At 37.5% G+C, this 13,596-nt stretch overlaps 1 protein-coding gene across 1 annotated transcript in view; it reads left to right on the top strand.

Moving 5' to 3' along the window:
- Positions 1-13,596, top strand: part of LOC126236426 (probable enoyl-CoA hydratase, mitochondrial) — a 49,491-nt gene that overhangs the window by 7,637 nt on the left and 28,258 nt on the right. The window contains exons 3-4 of the mRNA XM_049945730.1: positions 8,025-8,149; positions 11,121-11,325. Of these exons, the coding sequence (XP_049801687.1) occupies positions 8,025-8,149; positions 11,121-11,325 (330 nt within the window). The remainder of the gene's footprint in view (positions 1-8,024; positions 8,150-11,120; positions 11,326-13,596) is intronic.

Genomic DNA, 13,596 nt, shown 5'->3' with positions numbered 1-13,596 from the left:
TAATCATACAGTAAAGCTGCATGCCCTCGGGAAAAATAACGGCTGTAGTTTCCCCTTGCTTTCAGCCGTTCACAGTACCAAACAGCAAGGCCGTTTTGGTCAGTGTTACAGGGCCAGATCAGTTAATCATCCAGACTGTTGCCCCTGCAACTACTGAAAAGGCTGCTGCCCCTCTTCAGGAACCACACGTTTGTCTGGCCTCTCAACAGATACCCCTCCGTTGCGGTTGCACCTACGGTACGGCTATCTGTATCGTTGAGGCACGCAAGCCTCCCCCAACGGCTAGGTTCATGGGGGGGGGGGGGGGGGGGATAATTTCATAATTGGTTAATAGCCACTTCAGCTCTTAATATTACCTTCATTGAAGAACATGGCCATTCACATTCAGAGGCCAGTTTCAAGTGGGTCTGAAATTGCTATTGTAATACAATGGATATATGAACATTTTACACAGGACACAAAAACTAAGTTCATGTATTTACAAAATTAGTGGCGAAAGGATATATAGAATCTTAGATTATGGTCTGGTGAAGCCATGGTAAATGATCAAGAAAGTAAAAAGTCTGTCGCTTTAAAAGTGATACGCTTCATATCAGGAAAAGTGTGTATGTGAATGATTATAAAACTGTTTAGTCTGATACATTTTAAAAAAATATTGGCATTCTTGAGGAGGAGGAGGAGTTGTATTTTGAGGTGTTCAAAATTTTAAATACTTGCTTTGCCTACGGAAAAACTAGAAGTATAATATATTTCTGCTTCATTTTTTGTTGAAATTTCATATCTCCAAGTCATATGGAGACCAAACACGTATACAGGGTCTCTCGGCTAACTGTGCCACCTTAAATATCTCTGGAACAACAATAGATATTCCAAAAGCGGTTTTCACCAGCATAAACGTACGGCAGGGACTTTGGAAACCGAATACTATGCGAAATTTTTAAACATAAACAAATACTATTTTCCACATAAACGTGTGTATTTTTAAATGGCACCCCCTATTATTTCGTATGCAATCAATAGCATGAAAAACCACAAAAATAATGGTGTTGGTTGCAGCACAATACGTCAATTACATCCCGAGAAATTGCAAAGCGAAGTTGATGCTTGAAAGAAATGAAGCGCACAGCTTACGCACATCCTAAGACTCAAGCGTGCACCTTATGCTGCCTCTGTCAGGGGCTCACACAATGGGAAGGTATGCGCAATCCACAGAAATAAACAAGTAGCACGTCCAATGCAAAGTTATGTTTTTCAGATTGTAAATGTATGTTTATTCTAGCGAAGTGACAATTAGATTCAAATGGCTCTGAGCACTATGGGACTTAACATCTACAATTAGAGATGACACACTTGAATTCACTTTGCTAAACATATTTACTAGTGCCCTGTCACCCACAGAATCTGTATTGTTCTGCATTACATCCAGCATAGAAGATACACCCACATCTCGACCAATGAAACTGTGTCACGTCAACATATGTTCGAAGTGCCCTCCGTTTGCATCAATACACGTTTGCAGACGGGTAACGAGAGAGTGTTGCACAGATTGTAGAGTTTCTACAGATATTGGCGCACAAGCTGCAGTAATATAATGTTGCATATTCTCTACTGTCGTTGGGGATTCTTGATGCACTCTGTCACTCACTGCACCCTAGAGAAAGAAGTCTAATGGCATCAAGTGGGTGGGGGTGGGGGAATCGTGCTGGCCCTTGCACAGTACCTCCCCGTCCCATCTACCTATTTGGGAATGTCACATCTAGAATATCTGAGACAACATTTGCATTGTGTGCAGGACATTGATCATGTTGGAACCACATTGATAGACGAGTTTCCAACCATAGATCCCCCATGAGGAGTGCTTGTGTGTTGAAGAAATAATGCATATCGCTGTTCATTTAATGTTCCACGGTAAAAATAGGGACGTACAGTACAGTTAGTGATGATACCGCACCAAACATTGACACTCCACTGTCGTTGATGAGCAACTTTGCGAATCCAGTGGGGATTTTGCGTGGACCAGTAGTGCATGTTCTGCAGATCACATTACCATGATATTTATAAATGACGCCTCGTCCGTAAACATCGTATTGCTTAGGAATACTGGATTACCTTGCAACTGCTGAAATGCAAAACGACGTAATGCAATCTGGGATTCAAAGTCATTCCTGTTCAGTTCTTGGTGCAGTGAGATATATAACGGATGAAACCAATGCCAATGCTAGATTCTGCACACACTACTGTGGCTTATTCCTACACCTCGTGCAATTTCTTGTACACCCACCTGAGGATTGTGTGCTACGGGAGCCAGAACAGCAATTTAGTTTCCATTGCCAGTCGCTGGCATTGTACGTTGACATTTTGTGGAAGCCCAGCTTCCTGTTTCTGTGAGTGTCTTGCAGATATTGCCAATGGTTCGACGTGAAGGACACCGCCGATCCGGGTAGCATTCAGCATACAGTGTCACAGCTGTGGTTGCATTTCTGTGACATTCGCCATAAATTAAAATAATACCTAGTTGTTCTTCATTACTGAAGGCTGGCATATTGACTATATGATGCCAAATGAAACAAGCCACAAGAAAACAGATTTTAATGTGGCAACATATGTGAATTAAGTTACAATATGAGAGCAGTTCAGGAGACCAAATTAGAAGATACTTGTAACACTGAAGGTAGTGTGTGCTGTGGTGATATTGGTATGTTTACGGCAGGATACAGGCGCCAGTGCAGGAAACCCCTGCTCTGAGCACAGTACTACATGCGGTGCATTACGTCAGAAACTGTGACGCCATTGCTATCCTTTACAAGCCACATATTTCAGAACTGATGGATGTTTAGAAACTTGAAACCAAGTATGTTACCACTAATTGTACCTCTAGTTGTCATTTCGCAACAATAAACATTATAAGCAGGACATCCATCATTCTGATACCACATTATTTGACACATTATAAGAGATGGACCAGTTCAAGTAAGGTACAGCTCAAGAAGGGGCTAAACTATCCCCATTTAGGAGTGCCATCAATGAAATATGGGCCAGTGATGTGTTGTCATACAATACCACACCATACATTAATGCACTGATGTAGTCCGCCAATGACATCACTATTACTGGCAGCATGAGATGCATACTTGATTCTCAGGATGTGCACTTCATTTATTTAAAGTGTCAACATTGCTTCAGAATTTCTTGGGATGTAATTGACGTATTGTGAGGCAACCAATGCCATTATTTTTGAGGTTTTTCATGCTATTGATTGCATACAAAATAATAGGGGGTGTCCATTTAAAAATGCACAAGTTTGTGTTGAAAACCGTGTTTGTTTATGTTTTAAAATTTTGTGTAGTATTTGGTTTCCTAAGCCCCTGCTGTATGTTCATGCTGGTGAAAACCATTTTTGGAATATCTATTGTTTTCAAGAGATATTTGAGGTGGCAGAGTTAGGCGAGACACCCTGTATACAAAGTTCAGTAATATTTTAAAATAGTTGCATAAGGGATATGATTTTTATATCTACTCTACTTTTACTTTTTTTTTTTTTTTTTAACCATCTGACATTGCTTCACTGCAGGTGTAGAATGTGAGATTCTACTGTACTGATACTGTATATCTACATACTTTTTTTCTCTCCATCCTATTATGTGAAATGTTTGAGTATCCATTGTATCACACATTTACAATGATACTTTTGGATCCACGTGAAAATAGTCTCTGGGTGAGAAGATGCAATTAAAATGGCTTTTCTGAAACATTGAGTTTTTATGGTCAATATGTTTGTATTCAGGATACCTCCAATGCAAGATGACAATTATCAAAAAGAAAAGGAGGAAAAAAAAATCCCAACATCTGATAACCACACGAATACCATCTCCTCGTTATTACGAACAAATTAAGTGGAAAAGATGGTTTTGTATTATTAAAATCCTCTCCTTCTTGTAACAAGTTAATCTGTTTGTAGTGATATCTTCATCAATTTGTTTTCATAACCAGTAGGATAGTTTGCAGTAATCAGCAATACACAGAAAAATAGTTTTACTGAAACTGAAAGATAATATTTACAATGTGTTCCATCCACTCACTCTATCATTCCTTGGGATATATGGTGCAGTGCTGCTTGGTAATCATATTAGGAAATGTTTTCTTAGTTTACTTTGCCACCAGTACAGTTTGTTTTTTGCAGTTGTGTTGTAGCTGCCATAGGTTGCTGGATGCTTATCACATCCTGTGATTGTGTTGTGATTGAGGCAAGAGAGATTAGCTCCAATTCATAGCTAAGAGATGTCATACACTTATTGATTACTTAATATCATGCTGACAGTTTAAATAACTTATGGGCTTGCAGATGGGTAAATGTCCTTAATAACCACCAATGTTTCAGCAGGCAAAGACCATATCTTTTTTTATTTTCTCCACATATGATAGTTTTTATATTGTTTTTGCTTCATTTTTATTGAAATTTGTTACTTCCAATTCATTTATTTGAGATATGGAGACCAAACAATGTCATAAGGCAAAATTTAGAGAATGGAATGAGTAGCTATCTGTTGTGATCACAACTTGGGTATCTCAACATTCAATATATGAGAAGGTAAGGTCATGTTGCTATAACCCTCCCCTCCCTTGTTTTGTACCTAGAAATGTTGATCATTTCTACTTTAACGCTTTGCATCAATCAACCAGCATTGTGTGATAAGAGACAGTCACTGTTTTATCATATCCCAAATAATGTCCTGATGACACTGAGTTCAAAAAAGTTGCCATCACTATTCCACCAACAAAATATAAAACTTGGTTGTGGCTCTTTTGCCTTACCAGCCCATTATTTTGTCCCCAGGGCATGATAGTGAATCCATGTTTTGTCTACAGTCACTTGGCAGCTGTAAATATTCTTGATTATGTGTCAGTTTTTATTAGTAAAATTTTAGAAATTTCAAATTTTAAGTGTTTTGGTCAGTGTTAAACGTGATTCATTTTGAGCTCTTCAGAAAGTGTGCCCATTCATACAAGAGTACTGGTGTGTGTGTGTGTGTGTGTGTGTGTGTGTGTGTGTGTGTGAGAGAGAGAGAGAGAGAGAGAGAGAGAGAGAGAGAGAGATCAGTGATGTTAATACAATGGCTTATCACTGTACCATGAATTTGATCAACCATTTTTTCTGAATTAATGTTGGGTCAATTGAACCCTTTGATACCACTTTGCCAATACAATACTAAATTGTAACCTTTCAACCAAACTTCAGGCTACACTACAGATCAGTCTATCACCACAGTCTACATTAAAAAAAAAAGACGATGATGATGATATAGATGTGAAACAAATATTGTGTTATACAGTTCTTAAGGTTGTATACATGGAAGTGACCTGGTAGACGGTAGATTTCAGATTGACTAGACAATGTTAAGACAGTGATTTCAGAAACATGTTTTAAATTGCAAGACATTTCCCAGATGTGAACTCGGACCACAATTTATTGGTTCTGAACTGTGAATTAAAACCAAAGAAGTTGCAAAAAGATAGGAAATCAAGGAGATGGGACCTGGATAAGTTGAAAAAAAGCAAAGGTTATTGAGAGTTTGAGGGAACATTAGGCAACAGTTGCCCACAATCGGAAAAAGAAATACAGTGGAAGATGAACAGATAGCTTTAATAGATTAAACAGTGAATGCAGCTTAGGATCAAATAGGTAAAAAGATGAGGCTTTGAAGAAATCCTTGGATAACACAGGAGCTATTAAAATTAATTGATTAAACAAGACTATATAAAAATGCAACAAATGAAGCTAGTGAAAGGGAATACAAATGTCCCAAAATGAGATTGAGGGGAAGAGGAAAATGGCTTAGCAGGAATGACTTTAGCTCAAATGTAAGGACTTAGAAACATATCCTATGGGAAAGATAGATACTGCCTACAGGAAAATTAAAGAGGCCTTTAGAGAAAAGAGAAGCAGTGACATGAATATCGAGAGCTCAGTTGAAAACCAGTCCTAAGCAAAGAACAACAAGCTGAAAGGTGGAAGGAGTATATACAGGGCTTATAAAAGGGAGGTGAACTTTCAGGCAATATTACAGAAATGGAAGAGGACATAATCAAGATGACATCAGAGACATGATACTGTGAGAAGAATTTGACAGAACACTGAAAGACCCGAATCAAAACGAGGCCCCAGGAGTAGATGACGTTTACTCAGACCTTCTGATAGCTTTGGGAGAGTCTACAATGACAAAACTCTTCCATATGGTGTGCAAGATGATGAGACAGTTGAGATACCCTCAGACTTAAAGTTGATTATAATCATTCCAATTCCAAAGAAAGGTGGTGGTGACAGATGTGAATATTACCAAACTGTCAGTATAATAAGTCATAGTTGCAAAATACTAACACAAATTCCTTACAGAGGAATGGAAAAACTGGTAGAAGTTGTCAGGGAAAATCAGTTTGGATTCTGGAGAAATGTAGGAACACATAAGGCAGTACTGATTTTACAACATATCTTAGAAGATAAGTTAAGCAAAGGTAACCTACATTTATAACATTAATTTAAAGAAAGCATTTGACAACTTTGACTAGAATACTCTCTTTGAAATTCTGAGGGTAGCTGGGGTAAAATACAGGGAACGAAAGGCTATTCTAGACTTTTATAGGAACCGGATGGCAGTTACAAGAATCGAGGGGTATGAAAAGGAAGCCATGATAGGGAAGGGAGTGAGACAGGGTTGTAGCGTATCCCTGATTTATTCAGTCTGTATAATAAGCAGGCATTAAAAGAAACCAAAGAAAAATTTGGAAAAGGAATTAAGGTTCAGGGAGAAGAAATAAAAACTTTGATATTTGTCGATGGTTGTAATTCTGTCACAGACAGCAAAGGGCTGCGAAGAGCAGATCAGTGGAATGGACAGTGTCTTGGAAAGAGACTACAAGATGAAAACCAACAAAAGCAAAACAAGGATAATGGAATGTAGTCAAATTAGATCAGGCGAAGCTGAGGGAATTAAATTAGGAAGTGAGACATCTAAAATAGTAGAGGAGTTTTGTCACTCTGGCAGTAAAATAGTGGATGATGCCGAAGTAGAGAGGATATAAAATGTAGACTGGTAATGGCAAGAAAAGCATTTCTAAAGAAGAGAAATTTGTTAACATTGAACATAGATCTAAGTGTGATGAAATATTTTCTGAAAGTATTTGTATGTGTAGCTATGTATGGAAGTGAAACGTGGATGATAAAACAGTTTAGATCAGAAGAAAATAAAAGCTTTTGGAATGTGGTGCTACAGAAGAATACTGAAAATTAGAGATGTCAATCCCGTGACTATTGAAGAGAGTACTGAATATAATTGGGGTGAAAAGAAATTTGTGGCACTACCTGACTAGAAGAAGGGATCAATTGTTAGGACACATTCTGAGACTTGAATGGATCACCAACTTAGTGTTGGAGAGAAGTGTGGGGGTAAAAAGTGTGTTGCTCAGAGATGAAGGGGTTTGTGCAGGACAGAGGTGCATGGAGAACAGCATCAAACCAGTTTTCAGACTGTGAAGAGCACAACACACGTGGTTGCATATGAAGTTACACAGCACAAAAGCCGGTGACCGCCATTGTAGGTTCAAATGACCCTTGTCCACCATGCATCCAGAACATGTCAATCTACTCGTAGTCAAAAAAGATATTCTGGTGCAAAGTACCCCTTGAACTTTGGTCAACTCAGTTTGAATTTGGGGTGGAGCTCACTTTCTCAAATAACAATGTTTTAGCACTGGAAGCTGCTCATCTATCATTATTATAAAAAATGTGAAACCTACAATTTAACAAATAAGTGTACATTGCATTTGTTATGAAGTTTAAGAAAAAAAATTCACCCTTTACTAACAGACATGTTGCTTAACAAAAATCCAAATGTTCTGTAGAAATTTACCAGGTTTATCAACCCATCCTTGCACATTTTTGCTGTGTGATTGTTAATCATCAAATGATTTAATATTGTTTGAATCATAAGACATTGTAAATTTTTCTGATTTACTTTTGTATTGTATAGGTGCTGATATTAAGGAAATGAAGGATTACACATATTCCGATACAGTGAGGGGCAACTTCTTGGGTCACTGGACTAGGGTGTCTCACTGTAAAAAACCTGTGATTGCCGCAGTGCATGGATATGCAGTAAGTGTATCTTCCTTTTCGTTTATTTGTTTATGCTGCAATTCTGTTTCCCTTTCTGCATGATTCACTAGGTGAATATTGTTCATGCCACCTGATGTCTAATGGCTCACTAATCATGTGCATACCAACAGAAATTGTACATTAAAGAAAGAACATTTTAATAATTGGAGAACGGTTTTATTGTAAAGATATGAAATCTTCATATTTTGTTTGAAAAAACATAAATTATAACCTTAGGTAAGACACAAGCATACAAATATGAAAAGAGGTAATTTTTCCTTGCGAGTGTAAATTGACTTGAGTAGCCCATTAAAATGTGATACAGGCTTACGTAACATGGCTCATGTGCCACTTCATGGTACTGCTACTGAAGCAAAGTAGAAGCTGTTAAGCTGAAAGTGGTCGTATATGCTTGCTTATGTTGCATATGTTGTAGATATTTATCCCATAAGATCTATTTTATTCATACCAAGGGCAATGAGAATTTGTTGAACTGTCTTATAACATTTGAGTGTAATCGCATGTCTAGCACCAAGAAAAAGGTGATGACCTTTCAGTAAACGGAGACATGTAGCTTGTCAAATAGTATCTGCGTAAGAATAGACTACCACTTAACAGTACACAGATACATGCACAAGGACTGTTAGAAATGCTAGCTTGTTAATAACCATTAGCCATTAGCAGACTTTTTTAAAAAAATATTATGTTGTTATATCTAAAAACAAAGATGATGTGACTTGCCAAATGAAAGCGCTGGCAGGTTGATACACACAAACATACACACAAAATTTGGTAAGTCACATCATCTTTGTTTTTAGATATATTTTTCCCACGTGGAATGTTTCCCTCTATTATATTCATATTATGTTATTATATAGATAATGTGTATTTTCTGCAATCAATGCTCTTTAGACATTGTGACTGGTTGCTCTACATGCATGTAACATTGTTCATGAAATTGAGAAGCCCTTCATGTAACATGAAATGAGAAAAAATTCTATCTATTTGGATTCTGTAATAGCTTACTTTACCATTGTGCAACAGTTGTACAACCTAAAGCAAATCTTAACAGCCAAGGGCCATCAAAGCAAAAACATCCCCTGGAAATGTAACAGGCAAATGAAAGGTTGATGGTTGTAGCAGGGCACAAGTGTCAGGATATTTTCATTGCTGAATATGCTGCACAATACAGTGTGCTTCACTTCAGTGACTGCTTTACAACCTTCACCATTTGGATCCTTCCTACTAACACTAATGTTTCTGAATTGTGCAGGTGGGAACTCGCCCTACAACACATTCTAAGTCTCTGTAACCCCACTGGCCCAATCTTCACTATTATCTATCCTTCACCTTCCTGTCCCCTTCCCTATTCCCATTCCAGCATTACACATCCTTCTATTCTGCTAATACACCCACTAGTATTCTTCGCCTTCTGTATTTCTCTCCCGTTTTCACTCCTTAACCTCCCCCCCCCCCCCCCCCCTCCAACTTCCCGACTGCACTTAGCTGTCCTATCTGTCCCTGCCCACTGTCATAAGCACCCAACACTTCCCTCACCAATACCCTACTATCCCTCTCCTTCCCCACCCAGCTCCCCATCCTTGTCACCACCCATGCCAAACAGCTGTTTCCATCGGGGGGGGGGGGGGCGGCAATTGCTGTCTGCAGTCCAGGCCACAGCAGCTAGAGACAGTAATCGTGTGTGTGTGTGTGTGTGTGTGTGTGTGTGTGTGTGTGTGTGTGTGTGTGTTTCTACTTCTGAAGCAGGCCTTTTGGCGAAAAGCATAAATGTATAGAAGTCTTTTTGTTGTGCCTGTTTGTGACTTGGTGTCGTTCCCACGTGGTGAGTAGTAATCATATCCTTTCATAGTATTTTCAGCTTTTGGTAGATATTGTTGTGGAGGGCAGCCCTACAATGCCAAAAAGTTGCCATGGTCATTAGTTATTCAGCCACTGTCTCCAATATAGGGTACTTAATGTACGAGGATAAGTTTACATTGTTCTTGTTCTGTTGGTGTATGCCACCATGGAAGAAAAAGTGTGGTACCTTTCTGCATTATATGAAGTTACATGACTGAGAAGAAGAAAAAATAGTGTCTGTTCTTGGGTTACAATTACTGGCACTGTTATATGAAAGGGGAAGAGCAAGAAAAGTGCAGAAAATGGTGGTAGTAAAGCATCAACAAAAACAATGTGCGTGAGAAAATAACATACACGTATTCATTCTTTTATCTTTTTTAACTCTGTATTTAGTATGAATTATTGGCTGTTAGAGATGTAAAGGCTTATTGCTACTTAACCACTGAAAAGTTCCGCATTTTAGTGAGATTCAGTGGCAAAGATAAAGTTGCTGCAGGGGAAAACTGTAAATACTAGTAGATCCCTTTCAGATTACAAATAGGTTCTGTTGTCTGATTTTCTTTTTTTGCTACGTGAATATTATGGTATGCATGAAAGTCCTTCTCTTTAGAAATAGTCATAGTACATTTTTTTACACCTTTTGTATAGTGACATGCAGCTCACAACACACTAAACTAGCTTATTAGCCCAGGCCCTAATAATTTGTTGGGAATGAAATCACTAAATATCATTATAAGAGCTGGTGCAATCTTCGGCTTTGTAAATAAAAAGCATTCTGTGTTTCAGCTGGGAAAGAGAGTAGCATATTGCATCAGAAGAGCCAAGGTTATAGCAGACATGATTGCTGACTGGTTAAATTTAAGATCCACTTTTGCTCCACAATAGTTGAACTTTTTAAATATTAGTGTAAACATCATAAAATCTCTGTTATCACAATATTTTGTTTGTTTTATTCAGAAATTTCATTTTAATATTTGAGATTCAATTTTCCTTAAAAATATTAGGATATTTATGGAGAAAATTCCCTGGCAAATAAATTAGACTTAATTACATGTACCAATCAAGTAAATTGAATTGAATTTTACAATTGAAAGATACTTTTATATTTTAGTTGGGAGGTGGCTGTGAACTTGCCATGATGTGTGACATCATATATGCTGGCGAGAAAGCAAAATTTGGGCAGCCTGAAATAGCTATTGGAACTATTCCTGGTGCTGGTGGTACTCAAAGACTTCCACGAATGGTTGGAAAATCAAAGGCAATGGAAATATGTCTTACCGGGAACCAAGTCACTGCCCAAGAGGCTGAAAAAATGGGTCAGTATATAATTTTGAAGTAGTGGAATAGACAGAAACATGGTTGAAGTACATTATCCCGAATGAATGAGTTTAGTAGATTGGCGAATTGGAAAAGGGATCATATTCCAGAAAGTAAATCTTTCAGGAGACAAAACAGTTTTAAGCATAATGTCATATAAGAAACTCCTTGAGGAAAATTTTTGTTTAACATACTCTAACTAATCAAAATTACAAATTGTTTTATTGATATAAAGTACCTGTCCAAAACATAAGCGTTATACCTATTCTAAACTGAGGCCATTTATTGATTGCATACATTTTGATGATAAGAGGTGAAATAAAATAAACATAAAGAAACGGTTTAAAGTAATTTTTATCTTCATTACCTTTTTTTTCTTTACTAAACCTGTTATCTGGGGTATCACTATTTGTAATCACCGACATCATTGTAGTAGCAAAGTTGTAAGAAATATGTTCATTGTCACAAATATTTGGCTCTTCTTTCAGAATATGTTGTGATTTCTGAGGTTGTGGTTACAGTGGAACCTGAGAACACAGTTTTTTTATCATCAGCCTGGTGCTGTCTGGCTTCATAGAACCAGCAGCTGACATGGCCCCCTTTTGTTCCCACCGTAGCTTACAGTGTCGGCAACATTGATGCAGGAAACACATTAACTACATAATTGGCTCCTGTCTGGACTTCTACCATCTCCTGCAGAAATGTATACTGTTGTTATGTATTTGTACGATTTTAAAAGTCAATTCTGGCATGGTAGATGTTCGTAAAAATCCAAATTACATGGTATAGATTCTCTTGGTTGGCAGCACAACAAAATTTACTGCCCACTCATTACTCCACTCCCTGCACCTACTGCCCTTCCGTAGTGCTGTGCTTGAGCGATTGTGAAACACAGACTGCAATATCTTCTATAGTGCAGGTCATATGTAACAGCAGCAACTAATACATAAAAAAAATATCGCAATGATGATTCTGTACAATTCTCAAACTCTCTCTCGTCCCATGATCTACTGACGTCTGTTAGTACTATGCCACAACCTGTCTTTGCTACTATAATTTGCTCTTGTGATAGCAGTTAGTCAGTTTTATATGTTTTATTTCATTTGGATCAATTTTCTTTCTGCTTCATCTGAATGTCACCATCTCATTCTAAAGCTGATCAAAAGGTGGTAATGTTTTTACCCAGTATTCTAATATATAAACAGTGACCGAATTTTTCATTTGCAACCCAATTGGTAAATCATTACAGTTTCTCATAACCAAATAAAACACTGAATTGCATTCAGAATCAAGTGCTGGTTTTTGGAGGACAATGTTTTCTGCTTTCAGTATTACCTTTACTTGAAAGCACCAGACATGTTTGTATACAGTATCCATATAGGTATGAGAACTTTTATTGCAAACATGTTCACATAAAGCAAGAGTTTATAAGATGCTATAATTTAATTCTGTTCCTGTTTCACAAAATAATCAAATTTTAAGCAAAGCAATAGACTGTAGTGGTGGTTAGTTCATACTTTCTTGTGTAACCCTTGCGCTAGCACCTTGAGAGTCAAATGTCATGGGACTGTTTGAGCATGGTAGATACTGTATTGAGTGCTACAGTGTATCAGGAAATCTAGAATATGTTAAAGTGTGAGTATAATTTGCCTGATCTACCCTTTAGAATTCTTCAAAATAAATCTGCATGTGACCTAAATGGCCAAAGCTTCATCTTTAAACATAAAACAACCCATATATCAATCTATTAAACTACATAAAAATATAATAGAGGGAAACATTCCACGTGGGAAAAATATATCTAAAAATCTACATAAAAATGTTGACCTTGGCAACAGTAGTTTAATCTGCAAATATAAAAGAACCCTGTATTTTTTGGCTGAAGATTTTTCAACTGTAGTCAGTAATGGAGTTTGAATGTACTGGAGATAACCGCTTTTCGAACCTGGTGATGTTGGAGACAGCTATTGTTCTGTTGCAGTGGTAAAATTGTGTTACGCACATTCGTATTATTCATATCCATTATTGACATACTCTTATGTTAGCATACAGGTTTATTCATAATGTACCCAAAATACAGCCACAAGCAAAATAAAGCAAAGCAGACTATGGTGCATATGCTTCATCCTTATGTTGCCCACCATTCACTGGCCACTGGAAGATACTGTTAACGGTGGTTCCTGCTCATTAGTTATGTATTACAGAATTTTCTATCATCATCTAGTTTCTTCTTTTTCATGGGAACAGGTCCACTATATGCTTGTGTGTAC

This window comes from Schistocerca nitens, chromosome 2 (genome assembly GCF_023898315.1).
Source record: "Schistocerca nitens isolate TAMUIC-IGC-003100 chromosome 2, iqSchNite1.1, whole genome shotgun sequence".
NCBI lineage: Eukaryota > Metazoa > Arthropoda > Insecta > Orthoptera > Acrididae > Schistocerca > Schistocerca nitens.
Note: the sequence above shows the minus strand (reverse complement) of the source record. Positions and strands in the feature narration are given on the sequence as shown.